Source organism: Abrus precatorius, unplaced genomic scaffold, assembly GCF_003935025.1.
Source record: "Abrus precatorius isolate BTA unplaced genomic scaffold, Abrus_2018 Scaffold9, whole genome shotgun sequence".
NCBI lineage: Eukaryota > Viridiplantae > Streptophyta > Magnoliopsida > Fabales > Fabaceae > Abrus > Abrus precatorius.
Genome location: NW_020874439.1, coordinates 3,078,685 through 3,099,104, shown reverse-complemented (window position 1 = coordinate 3,099,104; position 20,420 = coordinate 3,078,685). Strand labels below are relative to the sequence as shown.

Below are 20,420 nucleotides of genomic sequence, written 5' to 3'. Positions count from 1 at the left end.
TATATTTACTTTATATATATATATATATATATATATATATATATATAAATTGTTTCAAAAGTTAATAGAAATTTACTTCTTACTTATCTAATATTTTCTTTAATTTAATCATTTCTTTCTCTATGCTTTTTATCTCTGTATATCATATGTTTATGAGAGTGAATAATTATAGCAAAAATAATTATAAAAAATAACATTGGTATGCTATGTAATGAAAACAATGAAAAGTTAAAGATAATTATAAAATTATTTTAAATTATATTTCCCAAAACCTGTATTTAATAATGATTAGTTATATGTTGAATTGTTTTGATTAATGTTAATAGAAAGAATAAAAATCATTATTGTTAAAGAAGATAAAAAATATATAAAATATACTAACGGAGGTTGATCTAAGTGGCAAGCGACTTGGTATCGCTTAAATAAAGTCTTGTGTTTGAGTTCTTGTATATGCAAGAAATCTCTAGTGGTAGATTCACCCACCACATCTAGGTGCACAATTCAGGTAGGATTTAATTTATTACAGTTTCCTTTTAAATGCTATATTTAATAAATATAATATATACTTCAATATTATTATAATTATAATATTAAAAAATTATTTTTATTATATAATTTAACATAAATTTAGTTTATAATGATTTTTATAAAGTAAAAATACAAAAAATATATATAACTAAATATATAATAATTTATTTCTTATTTTTAAATAATTCACATATGAAAATATACAAAATAATATTTTATTTACAATAGAATAATATTTATCAAGAGTATAAAACTCTATAATTAATATAAATATGAAAAATTAAAATTTATAACCTATGTATCGTCACTTACTAAATTATATGGTAGTAAAAAATCCAAATGTTAATAATTATTCGTAACATTATAGAGTAATTAATTATATAATTATAAATGATTATAAATGAGGCATCCTTTTATTATTAATAGTTTCATCTTAATTGTTTTGATGTAATATCACTTTATTAATGGTATGTAAAATTTAGAGACTAAAAAAAAATAAAAATTCTAAAGAGAAACAAAAGTATGCGTTATATATATATAATGTACATCTACACATATGGGTAATCATGTCTAAAAATAGGTAATATTATACAAACCTCCTAAATTTTTCTAGATTGTTCAAATATATTACAAATTAAAGAAAAATGAAGGTCTAGTAAAAAAGTCCTAAGCATACATAATTTTACATATAATTATTTCTAATAGTTTACTCTTACTTAATCCTCTAACCTATTTGGAGGAGGATTGTCATGAAGGCCTAGGTAATCTGTTGTGTATTACGTGAAAAAGGGAATTTCAACCCTAACAGAACTTTACATAACTGTGGGAGCAACGTGATAATTGTTAATATAAGTAATTGCTGATATAACATAACTAATAAAGATAATGGTTTGATTAACAGTGTTATAACTCCAACTTCCAATCCCCAGATTAAAGATCATGTTTTTCTTAGGTATAATAGATACACCCAAAGCTCATTTTTCACCCATAACATAGTTAATAGATACAAAATAAAGAAAGAGTGAGTAAATCATTAATAAATTATGTAACACCTTAAAATTAATTTTAAAATATTAATTTTGCAAAATAGAAATAATAAAATTTCATTTTTAAATAAGTTTTTCCAACCCGTGGTTCAACAAAATATTTTGAATAATAAGTGTTTACAAATTTTGATCAAGAAAACTGCTACAGGACTAATTCAAATACATTAGAATTTCAAAATAAAATCAAAGCCATAGTAGTCTCATCCATTCTTTCATTGAATCCGGTGCTAATCGTCTTAGTCATCTAAAAAATAAATGTAAGGGCGAATACTTTATACTATCTAACACACACAAACATAGAGACTCACCTTGGTCACCTTTCACATAGTTTCTAACACAGTCATACAAGTAAAATCAATCACAAGCAGCATTTCATTTCAATTCATGACCAATGCACTCATGACACCAAACATTTTACACGCGTGCACTCACTGCATGCAGCCACGCTCACTGTGGTACTGTAATTACAGATTTACACCATGGATGGTTACCAGTTACCCCTGCCTCACGAATACCACATGGACAGTCACGAGTCGCTCGATAAAGGTAATGGTCAGAGGTCTAGTCAGGAGGAGAGTGTGTGTCTCGTGGTGCACCTACGTTCACTGTTGGTGTCACCACCACTCTCTCTTCTCCAAGATATTTCTACCGTTCCCATCTTTCACACCTCCAAAGTATCACTGAACCATTCATAGCATCATTACAATAGCGTTTAACACGCCTATTCACACACATTTCATTCATAGCACATGGCACAGGGCCCATAGTCATTCACAGCACTCAGCACATATGCCCTCATTCCATTACATAACATTTACAACATAATTTACATTCATCAATGACAGGTACACTCACTCATTCATCCATATTTGGCTCAATCATTTCACTCATCACATTCAACATCAATTCCTCGTCAAAATATACTCATAATAGATTTCAACATTGTCAAAATCATACCCAATCATGCATTATCTATTGAAATACGCTAGTCCACACATCCAATCTCAATCACATTATGAAAACACAACAATCAAATGGATCCTCAAGCAAATAAGATAGGGTAGAGTCTCCCTTACTTCGGATTGAAGACTCACACACGAATCAATAATAAAAAGGAACCGCCACACGAATTTCACCCCTAAAACACATGTAAACCCCATGAGAACTCAAGGAGAACCCAGAAAACAAAGAAGAGGGACGAAAACCAAAACCCTAACCATTAAAACTCACCTCCAAGCGTTCCCAATACAAATCCAACCTTCAATTTAACTCACGAACGACTTTGGAGACAATTTAATTGGTGAAATATGGTTTTGGGTTGAGAGAATCAAAGAGATTTTGAATGGGGAGATAAGAAATGAATTTCCTCAACCCTAACCTCTTCAAATACCCCTCTGCTCGCAACACTCTCGCTATAGCGAGACACTCTCGCTGTAGTAAGACATCTCTGGCTGCAGCGATACCCCCGTTGCTACAGCAAACATATCAAAGAAAATTGCATCCTAGTTTCTGTAGATTCTCGCTACAGCAAGCCTCTCACTACAGTGAGACCTCTCACTATAGTGAGACTGCACCCAGAAATGCACTACAAACTGTTACTTTGTCGCTACAGCGAGGGACTTCTCGCTACAGTGAGAAGGCGACAGTTTCATGCCTTCCTCCCAGGGCCCTCTTGCTACAGCGAGAGATCTCTTGCTACAGCAAGAACACCCTGCACCAAACACTTAGCCAAATTTTCAGTCTAGTTCCAAACATACATATATATTCTCATTACCATACATACATATATCCTCATTACAATATATATTTACATATATATATATATATATATATATATATACATATATACACATATTTATAATAAATACACAACACATGAAAGTCCACGTAAACACTTATATTAATAATAAAACTATATTATAAAATTTGAGGCGTTATAAATTATATCATAAGACAATACTAATTACTTAATGAATAAAATATAACTAATGACTCAGTAAATCAAACAAACATTGTAATGTCTTTTAGTTGTATTTTCTCCAAGTAATTAATTATTCACTTCTTTAATTTTTGGGTTTACACTTTAACTAATCCTTGTATGCTCTAATGCTTGTCAAGATAGTTTAGCTTATTTCTCACTGCTTGTGACAAAAATTAGCTAAGTTTAGTATCTTGCTAGGAATTAGGTACTTTTCTATTTCCTAGAGTCACATCAACATTATTTGTCCCTTACCCGTACTTGGCATTTTCAACCTCTTTTCTTATGAATTAATTCACAATTATATCACAAATTATAGCCATCAACTTGTCCATTTGGTACATCATAATCACACATCCCTTAAACAAGATAACAATTCATATCATGGACATAACTATTTTTAAATTTTTCTAGATTTCATACACCAACTTGTAAAATTTATAACTAAATTAGTACAAGTCTAAATAATTGTTCAAATTTGAGGGTCACAGGTCATTCTACTAAGAACAAACATTTTTAACAGGTTACAAGATTTTACTTTTCCCATAACAACGAGTTAGAAAATTCATATCTTACTCATTTTAAATTCAAAATTGATGAAGCCAATGGGAATATTTCTCTATGTGAGTCCTTTTTTTAAAAAAAAATATAATAACTATTTAAACACTTACAAAGTCTTGCATGTAACACAATTTGCCTTTGCAGGTTATAGAGTTCCTTCTTTCTAACAACCACTTGGTATAAAAATCATAATTAATTTATTTTAATTCAAATTTTAGTGAAACAAGTAAAAAATTACTCCTTATATATTTATTATCTTAATTAAATACCTCTGTAAATTTTTGCAATAAAATTTTCTCCAAACACCCTTAATTATATATTTTTTATATATATTGTCTGTATTCTAATATTTTAAATTCTTTTATATTTATGTCATTTTATATCATATTTAATATTCATATTTATTGGTATAAAAAATAAGGATAAATTTATGGTGATTGAAAATAATCTATCATGATACCACAATTATTATGAAAGAACTAAATTATAATTATAACATAATTTTTTTATCATATATTTAATTTTATGAACTTTTAAAATTTGAAATATCGCTGTGAAAATATAAAATAACTGTCATATTTATGTCATATTGTATGATATCTAATACTCTATTAGTATCCTTGCTAACATAGTTTATCACGGCTTAGTGCTTACGAAAAATGACAAAGATCGCCTAGATCACTGTCCATTCATGGTTCATTCTTGGCCACAAATTCAACATTCCTTTAGCCTAATCCTTTAACGAAATCCAATTAGAAAATGCAGTCTCCAAATTATCTTAAGGATAGTACGTACACTCTATCCAGTGTGCGCAATACCCGTCTTTGGTTGAAGAAAATGAATCCAAAGGCTTCAAGCTTTGTACGCGCTCTTGTATTGCTGAATTTTCTTTTCTTCAGTTCAATTGCAGCTAATAATATTTCAAAATCTACTACTCCACCGCCCTCTGTACCGCAGAAGGAGGGAAAATGCCCCAAAGATACACTCAAGTTTGGTGTTTGTGGAAGTTGGTTAGGTTTGGTCACTGAAGTCATTGGGACTAAACCAAGTGAGAAGTGTTGCACCCTCGTAAAAGGTCTCGCAGATCTGGAAGCAGCACTATGTTTGTGCACAGCTATTAAAGCCAAAGTGCTGGGAATTGTCAAAGTCGAAATGCCTGTTGCTGTTAGTTTACTTGTTAATTCTTGTGGGAAGAAGGTTCCATCTGGATTTGACTGTGCTTAGAAGTCAGAAATGCTGTCTCTTTTTTCTGTCTTAGTTGCTTTCAGTTAAATTATATAAAATGTAGATGGACTTTTGTTTGGGAGTGTAACTTAGCATGTTGAACTGAAAATTTGATCAATTATTTATAATTCCTTTGGGTGTTTACTGCCCATCAAATTAAATCTGGCACCTGTTATGAAGAAAGATCTAATCATGTGGTTCTTATACTCCAATTTTGCAGGGGCTAATGATGTGCAAACATTTTAGTTAATGTCTGTAGTTTGGTTAATAAAAAATTTGTCAACCAAATTCTGCAAGTAAATAAAAAAAATTTAGAGTTAAAATGTCCAAATTTAGAGTTTTATATGCGAAGATCATATTGTTAGCCCCGAACTCACCGTGACTTCTGGTCGCCTAATCATTTTTCTTATGGGATTCCGAAACTTCGGGAAATGTAAAACTGTAGTTTGTTGCTTTATTATGGTTCCTTCAACCTTTTCTATTAGTTCGATGTCCTAAACAGCAATATGCCGCAATTACAAGGTGAAAGATAGACGGGCGTTAAATAAGGCTTCAAGTTGAAATTTTGTGAATGAAAATTAATTGTTAGGAAATTTTATCATGCTATGGATGTTTTCAGATGGAATAGTATTACCTAGAAAGCCACCTACAGTGAAGAGAAATGTAAAATTACCTCAATATAATTTTATTTGCTAGTTGTTCTTAATTGGCTGAGATTAGATGTAGGTTGGAACCATAAACTTGAGGTGTAGTTGCTTTCTATATAGCCAGGATTAAATGTCGCAAGAAGAATTCCATTTTCACCGATAGATAGATCACTTCAAAGGTAATGTGAGTGACACACTAAAGAAAATGTCATTTATTAATTGTTAGTATAGCCTTTTTTTTAATTAAACTTAAACTATTAATATACACATTATAAATTGATTCAGAGTATTACTGATTTAGAAATTAAATTTTAAATTGGTTCAAAGTCACACCGCAATTCCACCACTGCATTCCTTGCGATCTTAAATCACTCAACACCTCATCATAATTAAAAAATGAGCCTTGACTTCTCAAAATTTGAAAGAATCGATTACGGCAGGTTTTAATAAATGAATCTTAATAACTAAATTAATAAAAATAAATGCTTGTAAAAATCTTACATCTTTTAAATAATGAGTAATAAATAATTTAGATGAATAAAGTTAGGAATTCATAGAAAGAGACAAGGCTAATGATCTAAAAACCCTTAGTGAATGTACTTGAGAGCACTCATATCATATAGGTATATGTCAATCTCTTTTAAAACTATTTGAATAGTTGAACATGAGAAGTTGATATTAGATTTAAGGTCACACCTGAGTGCGTGATATAAAACAAGATAGGATATTGCGCCTGTGTGCACAATATAGAGATTAAGCTTAAAAAATAAATGAATTATTCACATAACAATGGGTATCTATATCTCTCCCACGTAAAAAGGAAGTTATTGTATCACAATGTGATGTGAGGTGCATGATATGGAGAGACGATGACCTGTGGTGTAATTAGAATTTAAGCTTCTCAAATAGTTTTATTAGTGACCTTGGAAAAGGGCTATGAGTGTGAGTCTTCGCATGGTGCTCTTTTATCCCTACTTGCTTAAGACATATCATAATGATGGAGCTAGTTGTAACATTTAAAGGTTGGAGCCCTCACCATTATATATAAATATTTGCTTGACTAGTAAAACTTCTAACAATTTTTGAGAATCAAAATAGATCCAAGAGTTGCATGAGCATGATACATAATTTTAGGCCAAACAAAATGTTAGCATATGCATTAGCCTCATGCATCATGATCTTGCATTGAATTGGAAATGTATGATGTGTGTGCTTATGAATGGATGAATGAAATTTATTATATAATATTACTAAGTTGATTTTTAAGAAAACCAAGCTTTTGTATTTATATTTTATCCTATTTATTTTTTCTTCTTTTTTGAGTCCTAACTATTTTTATGAGTATTTGAAAAGTCTCACTCTTCTCCTTTATTTTTGTTTTGTAATCTTCGATGTTGTGTCTAGGAGCACATACAAGGTGCAAAGTGGTATGGGATGCTTTACACCTTGTTTGAATGTTATGTGAGTCTCTAGAACTACTACGGAAGAAGGTATGATAAGTTGCTTGTAACTTGAAAGTGTATTTGCTTGAACTATGTTTACGATAGATTTTGTAAGAATGATTTATTGAGATAAGAATAGGAATTAACTTGAATTTTGTGTTAAAAAAAATTGACATTTCAGTCATTAGAGAAAGGTCATTACATTTAATTAAATCAAAGCAATTCGGTCTAACCATACTAAGAGTTTAAGATAGGTAGGCACATTTAGTTGTCATGGTCCTAGAGTGGGTGACTCGTGAACATTAGAATTTTATTATTCTTTTGAGCATTAATTACTCTCCCTTTCGCTATCTCTCTCTCTCTATATATAGGTCTTTCATATGATATCAATTCTTCTTAATGCTTATGTTGATGCATAAGCTATTCAACGTATAAGGATATGTTTAACTATGAAAACTCAAGACCTCATGCAAGCATGGTCTAATTGTTCCGTTTACATAGTAATGATTTAGATCAAGAATTTATTATCCTTATTATATCTCTCAAGATGACCAAATACATTCAGGATCTCTCCTCCTAAGAATCTTTCAAGTTCTATGACATCTCCTTCTTGTAGTAGGCTTGATCCCATCAATACACAACCTTCGTGAGAAAATTTAAGTTTAGACATATTAGCATTAGAAGGAAAAATTTTGATTGACATGGGTGGGCCATGACTAATTATACAATAGACAACCTAAGAACCATAACCAAAGTGAGAAGACTTGTGAGTACAGTATGAGATGCCAAGGAAAGTATTAGTTGTAGAAAAATTAAGTTTTAAGATTTGAGCAAACATAAGTGTTAATAATAATTGCTCAAGATAAGGAAAATGGAATTCTAATCAATAGAAATTGAAGTTAGGAAATGTAACAACCTTTTTTTTTTCTTAATAACTTTAATTGTTATTATTTATTATTAGATTGTGTTTTAAATTGAAAATGTTTGAACGATGTTATATGTAGAGATTTTGCTCAAGCGAGACTGAGTGTTCTAAACCTGGTGTTTTAGAGCATTGTCGCTTAGGCGATATGAGTCTCTCCCAAGTGAAATAGAATAAAGTTGCTCCAACTGTCATGTCTAGAGTTTTTGGTAAACTAACTACACAATCTATTGAAATACTATCATATTTCTATTCTGGTATGTCTAGGGGTGTTAAGAATCCTACATGTCTCTGATGTTCTATTTTGACCTTTTGACATATTAAGTAGGTTGACACAAAACTAGCCACATCCTTTCTATTCCATTCTACCATAAAAGTCTCTTGAGATCTTTGATACATCTTGGTGGTTTCTGAGTGTATACTCATTTGCTTTTATTTGCATCTTTAAGAATCATTTGCCTAATGGTTTTTATCCTTAGGTACATATACTCTACCTCTAAATTTTAACAATCCACCACTTTCTTTCTCAAAATTTTGTACTTTCTCTCCTTCTATTTGTTTTTCAATATCTTGAAGATACTAATCAACTTTTTGAGCATCTCTATTTTGGTTCTGCAATTTACTAGTCACCTTTATCATTGATAACTGCACTTTTTCTTTTCCTCCATTAATATTCAAGTTTAAATCCCTAAACTTTTCTAGTAGTTTGCTTCCCTAATCATTAAAGAAATGCAAAAGATTCTTTATATATATGGTATAAGGAAGCTAATGTATACTCTAGTTTGTATGTGTACAAATATTGCTACATTGTTGGTATGCTTAACAAATATTTAAGTAATCTTATAATTAATTATTGATAGCAATCATCACAGTTATGGATTATTTGAAAAGAGCGAAGAATTACATGTTTAGATATCTTAAATTAAATCATTACAATATATTTGGATATTTTGAATCTAATGATGAATATTAAAATAGAAAAAGATCTACATCTAGATATATAAGCTAAACGAGAGATTTTAGATATTACTGTATCGGCCTACACATATTATTAATTATGTATTATATATTATTTATAAAAGTGATTTTATAATGATAAATTTATTGAAATCTATAACAATTTGGTATGAATTTTACTGTGTGTAAATCCTTTTAAGTTTTATTTGTAATTTAACTATAGGTCAAATTAAAAATAAAAAAAATTAATACTTATCTCTTCATAAAAAGATATAAAATTAAAAGATATTATTATTTATTAAAAGTATTTGATTATTATAAAAAAGTTATAGTACACGAGTCAAATGCATAATTTCTTTTTCTAACATCTTGTAATAAGTAAAATTCAAAATATGCGTAAGAATTTGAAACATCAAATAACTAAAATTTCTTCTTCAAATTATTTTTTCATCTTGTAAACACAATTCATAATGGGCATGCACGATTTTCATCGATGCATTTTACAAAGACTGTCTGGTGAAATTAAACTACTTGTTTAGAGAGAAAAAATTCAATGACTTCAATGTATCATATTGGGAATGCTCCATTCAGGTTGCTGCCACCTCCTTCAAGGACTCAAATTTACGTGGGATGTCTATGTGAATGTTTCAACGAGCAGCGTTAGTTTCTTTCATTTTCCAAATCCCAACTTCGTTGCATTGGGATTTTAAGAATCATCCATGTTGTTGGTTGGATTATACTATTATATTTGATTTCATAGGAGACATATTTGAAAGTGTTGCATCTTATGTCTCTTCTTAGGTACGGATCACAATTGCTAGCAGCATGCAAGTTGCATGAAGGCATATTTCAACCTACTTAAAAATTCATTTCATATGTATATCTAATAATTAAAAAATCAAAATAGATCCAAAGTTGATATATAACTTTCTTTATATGTGCAAGTTGCACTCTCATATCCTGGATGAAGTAATGCATATAATTTAATTTAAAAATCAATTTAAACAATTTTAACTGCTATAAATTAATTTTAAAAAAATCATAAACTAAAAAGTTGTTAATCGATAAAATAAAAATTATAAAAACAATAATTTTTATGCAATTTGGTTTAATTTTTGCTCTCATATTTAAAATCAAATTAATTTAACAGAAAACATATAAATTTATATTATTTTTTTCTATGCTATCTTATACAAACACTAATTTATGATATATTTTATTAAATGTAATTATAATTTTAAAAAATCTTAAAATCATTTTAATTTGTTTTATAATTTAGACTAAGTTCTGATTTCGATAAAATTTAATATTTTTATTAATAGTTTTTATATTTATTATGTATTTAACATTTTATTCCATAAATATAACTAAAACATTAGTCCTTGAATAATTTATATACTAGTTTAAGTCTGTGTTTATACCCTAATTAATGGATTTTATTCATTTATTAACTAAGACATTATAGTATTGTCCATTAAAAAGTATAAAAAAATAAAGAAAATATCAAAAGAATCAATCTAATCCAAACCGAAATCCAAAATAATAATAATAATAATAATAAATTTACAGGTAAACCTATTAAAAAGAAATTTGCTCTTTATTTATCTCTCTCCATTTGTCCGACAATTCATCGTTTTACAAACGATATAAATAAAGAATAATCATATTAGACAAAAATTAATAAATTGTCAATAACACCTAGTGCCTAGTTAGAAACCCAAAAATTGCATTGTAGAGTAACTTTTTTCACATGTAAAGCACGTAACTGTATAATCTAAAATAAGAAAGAATCAAGAGAAACGATGAATATGCTCAACGAATTCAATGAAGTGTTCTAAACTCCCACCATCCTATACTAAAAGAACTGTAAAAGAAATTTTGCACATGAAAATGATTTAAAATTTAAAATACTTCCAATTTAAAGCATTGTCTATAGATTAATTTTTTAAAATAGAGACTTTAAGTAGAGAAATATCTAAAGCCATATATATCATACAAATGCATTATATAAACCAACATCCTTGCATTTAGCTTGAGTTAAGGTCCTAACAGCATTCTAGAAATTTATCGATTAGATATTGATTTAGAAACTAATTCTAAATATTTGTATTTAAAAAATATTAGTCTCAATTTGATAGTTAAAATATTTTAGACTAATATTTTAGAAACTGAAGTAGAAATTACTCCTTCATACAAAATTAGTGACTAATTTGAATTTAGAGATCAAAATTTCAGCTGGTGATGTGGTGGGATGTGAGTTTGGAAACTTCTTAAAGTTAAAACTACAAATAACTACAGACAAATAAATTAATGGGATTCTAATTGCAGTTACGATAGATGTAATTATTGAGACATCCTAAACATTAATATTACGGGCACATTTCTTATGAATGGCAATTTGAAACATTGATAGAGAGAGAGAAAAGATAACTCTTCAATGCCCACTTAGTCATAATTGCAGTAGAATAAGTTATGAAGGCAATATACAATGGCAGCGAAAAGAAGAAAAATAGGTAAAGGCCTATTTAATTGCAAATACGATAATATAAAGAACTAGTTAGTCAGATAACTATGAGATATGTTCCTAGTGGCAGACATTTCTCATGTACATCGATCAAGAAAAAAAGGCATTAAAATAGAGTAACTCAGAATAATTTATATTAGCTAGATTAAGCATTTCAACATAGATGGAGAGGCCATGCCTTCTTTTCTGTTCTTCCTTTTTCACATTTTGGCTTCATACACATCCTCATGAAAGTTGGAGTTGGCTTAATATTCTGCTTAGTTGTGAGAAGGAGGATGTGTCTTCGGGGGTAAATAGTCTAAGTTAAACCCTCGATCTTTCTCGCTAGGTTTCTTGTGAAGCACACGCCAAGAAACAGAAGCAAGAGATTTAGTTTGAATAGCACCTGAATTTTTTATCATAGCTTTGACCACCTTCGGGTTAATACTTCTTCCTATCCCAAGCTTTTTAGGCATGAACCAAGTCTTCATGATGTTTTTACCTTCATTCATCACTCGAAGATGCTTTGCTAGGGAATCAAAACCATTTATACCATTTTCCTACTTGCACAAAAATGAAAGCGTTAGAGGTTTATTCATAACTCTAAAATATAATAATTAAGAATGTTAATTACATAAAAAACCATATTAAACAATTAATTAATAGTTGCGATGCTTGTAGCTGGACAAACCTTGATAGAAAAATGAGGTTTCTTTTTCAACTCGTTATCTGGAGTGCTAAGATGCCTTGCACTGCATGCATCCAAGAAAATGCAGAAAAAGAAAAGATGGTATACGACTGACATGCTCAGAGATAAATAATCTACACTTTTGAGAAAGAAATAAATGTGCATTAAATGCAACAACATCAGGAGTTCTAAGAGGTTACGTTGCAAAACGTGGAGCTGTAAGGAAAGAAAGAAGAGGTGAAAGAAATTGAAGATCTGGTGCCCTCTCTTTAAACATCAATTGACTTCGTCCCAAAAAGAGAGAAAAAGAAGCAAAATAAGCCCTTCATTAGACGGGTGATTAATCTAATAAATATAAATTTAAAAATAAAGTACTAAAAAATATAAAATTTAAACAATTTACAATATAAGATAGTAAGTGGCAACGTCAAAAAGCGAAAATTTTTGTTACTCAAACTTGGGAAACTTAAATAAAAAAAAATAAAGTGTCATTACTTTAAACGACGACACTTATTTTTTATTAATTTTCAAATGTTCAATGAATCAGAAAATTGATAAAAAAAATTAAGTGTCATTACTTTAAATAATGATACTTATTTTTATTATATTTTTAGAATTTTGTTAAATAAAAAAATGAGTATTATTACTTAAATTAGTAATGAGACTTTTTGTATTATATTTTTAATTTTTTTTTAAAAATTAATGAAGAAACTAAGAGCATGTTTATTTCTCTTTTTTAAAAATAAAATACAATATAAATTTATACTATATTTTATTTTTAAAAACATTTTTTTTTAAAAAAGGGAAATAAACATGGTCTAATTCGTTACACTTATTTTTATTGTTTTTTATTTTATCAAACAAAAAAAAATTATGTCCAGGATCTTGCTGATGAACACAACCGTGGTTTTTTAGTGTTTTATTACGATGAAGTGCCAAAGCTTGGTTGAGATGGAGGTGAGCAGATTGGCACTTGGCATGGTGCTGAGAAGTGAGAGAGAACTGTTGAGAATTAACAAGGCGCTGAAGTGTAGATTGCTAAGCTCAAAGTTGTGCTTACGGAAGAAATTTAATATAAGATGAAGAAAGATTTCACGTATATTTCAACAACTTTTATACAACATTTTTACACTTAATATTTTTAGATCTTTGACATTCATTTTATATTTTCTAGAAAAGTGTTAACTTTTAATTTTATTTTTTCAGTTAAAGTTTAAATGATATCTTTGTTTATATATTTTAATTCATATTTATAAGTTAGTCTTACATGTAAAAATAAAAATGTACACGTATTTATTCTCTATTTAATTTCTCTTTATTTTTAAACTAAAAAAAATTAAATAAATTCGATTTAAATGATATTTTTGTATCTACACTTAGCTCATATTTATAATTTAATTTCTATATATAAAAAATTTAAAAATTAATTTTTATACAAACATTTATTATTGATTTAATCTGAGTCATAGAAACACGCTGACTAATTGTTTCCATCACCAAGGATATGTCTCTAATGCTATCATTAAAATCAAGCTAAAAAATGAGTCGCCATGAATTTCCTTGCAAAGGACCAACTCCATTTGCTGAGTAACTTCCATCTTCATTATTTGAGGTACACTATCTTAAATCTCATGGAATGATTTCTCACAGTTTTGGCATTTGAAACGACAACATACACCATGTAATAAAACAACAAGCATGATGCCAATTGTCATAATCCAATAATAATTCATTAAACTCTCAATTTTCCTGTGAATTTATATTTATTATTTTTTTATGCTGAATTTATTTGAGGCGATGAAATCCACTTGAGAGAAGACAAAAAAAGTCAAATAAAGGAGAGTTAAGAGAGTAAGGTGAAGCATAGCATTACCTTCGTCATGAATGTAAATCAACATTTCTCTTAAATGTCTTATAATAATTTTTAAAATATTAAAATAATATTTTAATTTTTATATTTAATTTATATTTGGAAGTCAATTTATACAAATTTATATATATATATATATATATATATATATATTCTTAATTTAGTTTTACTTATTTAACGTTATTTAGTTAATTAAAAATAAATACGTGAATATAAATTTACTTACAAATTTTTCACATACAAAAATTAAATTATAAATGTGAGGTGATTAATTTTAAATAAATAAAAGAAATAAATTATTTTAGAAGTTTGAAAAATCAATAAAAAACTTAAAACTATCAGAGTCCGTATTTTTATCATCGAAGATAGCAGTCAGATATATAAAGTTGAAACACGAACCAAAATCAAGAATAGCAGTGCCTCCCGTTTTGGTTCCACCGAGAAACTTTCCATATTCATTGTCTTCTTCTACAGGGCAGATATATATGACAAATTTATTTAAATAATATTATTTTCAAAATAAATTTTTTTAAAACACGTGTCGACTAGACAATAACATCGGCCGGTTAAAAACGATAGAGGTATCGTTGGTCAAACAGCAACAGGACTGTCGAATGAGACTGTCACAGTGCGATACCAATAGCGGTTTTTTTTTTTTTTCAACCGTAGGTTTTATTAACACCCTGATATCGTATTAGTCTCTCAGTATAGTCACAGGTCCCTTGGTTTCTCTCTGTTTTTTACTGTTTTGTGTTACACACAAAATTTACAGGTGCAATCAGGGGTGCAGACCATCAAGGACAAGCAAGATATAGTGCAAGCAACTGGCAAAGCTACAAGAATCAGAAATGCAAACTAGTGTAATCACAGATCAGACGCAGGAAGGGCATCTGCTCCCCTGCAATCTCAACAACAAGTTCCTGCCCAGCTAATCTTCCACAATCAATTCCTGTTGTTCCTCCCCCTAATGCACCCACACAACCTCCTCCACAACAGGGTTTGCTACCGCTAGTTCAACTTCTAAATCAATTCCCTCAGAACGAAATCCAAGCTGCTCATCAGAGAGATCAATACTTCCCACCACCCGTTCCATCTCCATCTCAGGAAACTCCAAATCAGCAATACCAATTGCCCTTACCTGAACAGCCACATCCTCAGCCCGGGGCACCCCCATCAACAACAAAATCAGCAAACCCCTTATCCCCAGTACCTTCAGCCAGCTCCTCATCCACCTCAACAGTAGCCGTAAAGGCTCAATCGGAGACCTGAAATGCAAGAAAAACCTATTAGTATCGCACTTTCTCATTTGATAGCTCTGATGCTGATTGACCAAGGATAGAGATATCCTTTTTAACCGGCCAATACTAGTGTCCAGTCGACACATGTCACCATCTACGCCGTACCTCATCTAACACTTTGGTTTGGCCGATACTTGCTCTCTCCTCCCAAGTGTCATGAACAAGTATGAATGGTAAGAAACGACAGTGTATTAAAAAATTAATAAAAAAATTATTAAACATGTAGGTGTGATACAAATGTTGATTTAGCCAAAAATTACACTAAACAAAAAATATGTTTTTATAAAATTTATTTTGAAAAATTGTTTTAAAAATAGTATTATTTAAATAAATTTTTTGATATATATTTCAATGTCTAATGCCCCTTATTTCTTGCTTTGCTTTCACTTTTCCCCCTTGGAAAACTAAACTGAATATATTATAGTAGATGTACTTCATAGATCATGGGCTTTTTTTTATGTTTTTAAAAAAATAATTTCTTAAAATAATATTTTTATAAAACATATTCTTTGTTTGGGCTTTTTTGTCATATCAGCATATGTTTTGTGTACTTTACAGATAAAATTACACGATTATATTATGTGTCATCTGATAAATTTTGTTTATTACATAGATGAAACTCGCAGAATTGTGCCACATGTCATGCTAATCCAACTATAAAAATTTAATTTAAAAGAGAGAGAATGAATGCATTCATAAAATATTACTACTATTACTTAATAATAGTCGTTTTCACATTTAATATTATTAAATTAATTTATTTGTTCAAAAACAATTAATATTTTTTACTCATTTTTCATATGCACTCATTCTGCTTTGTTCGACGTGTTTTTAAATTTAAGTAGTCAAAAATTAAATCTAATCATATAAGTTATAAGAAGAGCAACAACAACTAAAATAAATGCTATTGGAAAGATAACAACTATTATTAATTCAGAAGAGAGAGAATAAGTGCATTTAAAAAACATAATTATGATTAATTTTTTTATTCTCTCTTTCTACATAGTATTCATTTATGTCATTATTGCTCTTCTTGTAATTTGTATGATTAGATTTAATTTTTGACTATTTAAACATGAAAATATATTAAATAAAGCTAAATAGATGCACATGGGAAATAGGTAAAAAGCATTAATCATTTTTGAACAAATAAATTACTTTAATAATATTAAATATGAAAACCATTATTATTAATTAACAATAATTATGTTTTTCCAAGTGCACTCATTCTCTCTCCTTTGAATTAAGTTTTTACCATTGGATTAGCATGACACGTGGCGCACTTTAGTGAGTTTCGTCTATGTAACAGACAATTTATTAGATAAAGACACGTGGTACAATTATGTAGTTTCGTCACTACTAAAGACAAAACTTAATTAAAAAATAAAAAAAATAATTTCATTTGTACGGTAAACGTATTGACAGCAAAAAAAAACTAAAAAATATGTTTTAAAAAAATATTATTTTACGAAATTATTTTTTAAAAAACATAAAAAAATAAAAAAAACCTAGATCATAAGTCATTTATATTTTATATAAAATAATGTAACAATTTATAAGACTTCTAAAATCATCTATTACCCGCCACAAAAAAATAGAATGATGAAGTCAACATTGCACCGGAGGTTTTGTAATCGTAGAGTACTAGAAAATTCATTTGATATTTAGTTAAGTTTTAGACTAATAATTTTGATGAACATAGATAAGAACTTTTAATCAATGGAGTGCAATACATTTATATTTTTTCAAAATTTTTGAAACTTCCTCTCTAGTTATTTAAATAAAATAATATAAAATTAAGAAACAAAAGTTTTTTTATGTGACTTACTTATGTCAACACTCTCAACTTAAAAGTAAAAAAAAATTAATCTCAATATTGCTTTATAACCCAAAGCTTATTGTCTAGGATTTTTTTTTATGATAAATATCTAAACAAAAAAAAAAGTTATAATCATAATAATAATATCATGATGATAGCCAGAAAAATTAAAAAGAGACAATCAAGGATAGTTTTCAAACTAATTAATTTTTTTGTACATTATAAGAACATCTTTAAAATTTGGTAAAGTTATAAATATAATTTAAGAATTATATACCATATAAATATATCATATTATTAAGAAAAAATTATAACACTTAAAATAAATTATTATATTTTATCATAAAATAGTAGTCAATCAAAAAATAATTTTTAAAATTATTTCATAAAAATAAAATAAAGAGATAAAACTTTTAAAATTGAGGAGTAACACTAGTATGAAAAAGACTTTTTACATTAATTAAGAATAATTTTTAAGTTTGGTTGATGAAGTGATATAAATATAAGTAATATAGTAAATAGATTGGTTGTGAGACTGAGATGAAGATACGTTTAGATGTAGATAAAGGGTGCTGGGTAGTTTGTTGATTCTTTGATGATTGTGATTATAATTTGGTTGATGAGAACTATTTTGGAATGTTAAGGTTACATCACAAAATGGATCATGGTGATGTTGAACAAATGCGGAGAATGAGGAAGAGTGGTACTGCAACCAGCAAAATATATAACTTGTTTGTTAACAAAAGAGGAAGTTATGACATGGTTGGGTTTTACAAAAAAGATATGTATAATCAGATTGAGAGAGATAGAAGAGGACAAGATGGAGATGTTAAAGAGGCAGAAAAATTCTTAATAGGCTTGTGCTTTAAGGATCCGAAGTTGTATTGGGGTCATAAGGTTGATTCTAATGAGAGGTTATTACATATTTTTTGGTGTGATGGTATGAGTCAAATTGATTTGACATCTTTGGAGATGTTGTTGCCTTTGATGCTACTTATGGGAGGAATAAGTACAAATGTTGTGTTGTAGTTTTTCTGATGTGAATCATCATAAACAGACGTGTGACCTTTTGTTGCTTATGAGCTAAAGATTCAGAACAAAAATTGGTTGGCAAAACCTGTCCACAAAAAATTAACCTACTCCTCAATACAATAACATTAACACTAACATATTTTCATGCTAAAACATCTTGCAAACTAACATAAACAACTTACATAGAAGTTCTTGCGCTGAAATACAGAAACACATTTCTGAAATGAAAAATGAAACTTGTTATCCTCAATTTCATCAACCAATATATCACCAAAAGCACCATATACAAGTTCATGTCATGCTTCCTCTATACATTGAGATGGAGTTTCATAAAAATATTTATGTTTTGGGTAATCTATTTCAGTTAGGAAGCTATCGTACACTCTAATTTGAAAATGTTCTCCTCCTGTATAATAAAATTTCAACTAACTGTCGTTCTCCAAATCATATACTCTGCCCAATGTTTCTCATCCATGGCTAAGCCACAGTTTTGTTTCAGCTCTCATTATATCTACTCTTATAGTTGTACCAACTGGGTCATGCAAAGAAATAATTTGAGGAATTCTATCAAACCATGATCTGAAAAAAATCGCTGGAATTTTTGGCATATGCTGTAACCAAAATTTATATTACAAACTAGTCAAATAACTTCTTTTTCACATTGTATATTTAAAATCTATAATTCATTACTTTTACCTAATTAACCAACTAACCTCTCGCGGATGAAATTGCAAATAAAACCATGGTGATTTCAGTCTTAAGGTACCCTCACCAACAGCAACATCCAATCTGCCAATTACTGTTCCAATGCTCCGTTGGGCAGATGCCATTAAAATACACTACATACAAGGTAAGAAAATTTTATTTCAATAGACCTGATCAATTAAAGTACACATTCGCAATTAACGACAGGGACCTACCTAAACAAATGTGAATATATGATCCCTATAACTGCATAAACCAACAACCCTCAACCTACTTTTACACTTGTAATAAAGCCCACAAACATATGCATTTGATTTCATACTAGGTTTAATCCCACCATTACATGAACTTAACAATTTTGGTCATAATCAGTACTTTGCCTATACAACATATCATATATTTCGCAAAGACCCCATCAAATAAACCCAAAAATATGTTACCTTATGTAACAAAACATGTAATCCCATTGCTTATATGTACAATGAGTTCTGTGTAACACAAACTAACTTTATACAATGTTTTACAAAATCCTGGACTTTGGTCATCGATGAGAGGAAGAACAAAATTACCTTGTAGTTGCACTTTTCTTCAAATTATTCGTCGTTGATCTTCTTCATAGTTAAACGTTGATATAAGGGGGGTCCAAAGGTCGGCTGCAAATGACCATGTTCAATATTCCTCCTTCCACTTTTTCTACACGACGTGCAATAACTGTCAAGGAAGGTAGATGGTTATGGGCAATTTCTTTAAACTGCATGTCAGCTGAAACACCATGCACGTATTAAACATAAAACAAATAAATCTAAATCCACTATAGCAACTTCGTATGAAATTACCTTGATGTCCTTCATTATCAAAATAAGTTCGATGGACATCTGCTTTCAAAATTAAAGTTGAAACATTACATTTGTGTGACATCGGTCTTCACCTCCACCAAATGTACAAGTCACTATTTTAAAAATACCTCGCCAATATCTACATTGACCTTTTACGGGACCAATGTTGCAACTTATTTCTTCCAAAACATTATACCCTAAACATCAATTTTTTATTCTAACCAATGTACATAGTATATGACCCATTCCTAAATACTTCGCCACTATCTACAAAAACATTGAATAGAGATAAGACAACACTCCTTCAATTGCTTAACCAAACAAATGAAACACACCAGTTTTTAAAATTGAGAAAACTTTGCAG

At 29.1% G+C, this 20,420-nt stretch overlaps 1 protein-coding gene across 1 annotated transcript; it reads left to right on the top strand.

The window, feature by feature from the left end:
• The first annotated feature begins 4,859 nt into the window (after positions 1–4,859).
• On the top strand, positions 4,860–5,480 carry LOC113850451 (putative lipid-binding protein At4g00165). Its single transcript, XM_027481006.1, has one exon. It carries the CDS (start codon positions 4,873–4,875, stop codon positions 5,335–5,337), a length of 465 nt encoding a protein of 154 aa, XP_027336807.1. The 5' UTR covers positions 4,860–4,872; the 3' UTR covers positions 5,338–5,480.
• The last annotated feature ends 14,940 nt before the right edge of the window (positions 5,481–20,420 follow it).

What these genes read in the sequence shown, in the direction of transcription:
- LOC113850451 (XM_027481006.1), top strand. Translation starts at nt 4,873, where the DNA reads ATGCAGTCTCCAAATTATCTTAAGGATAGTACGTACACTCTATCCAGT.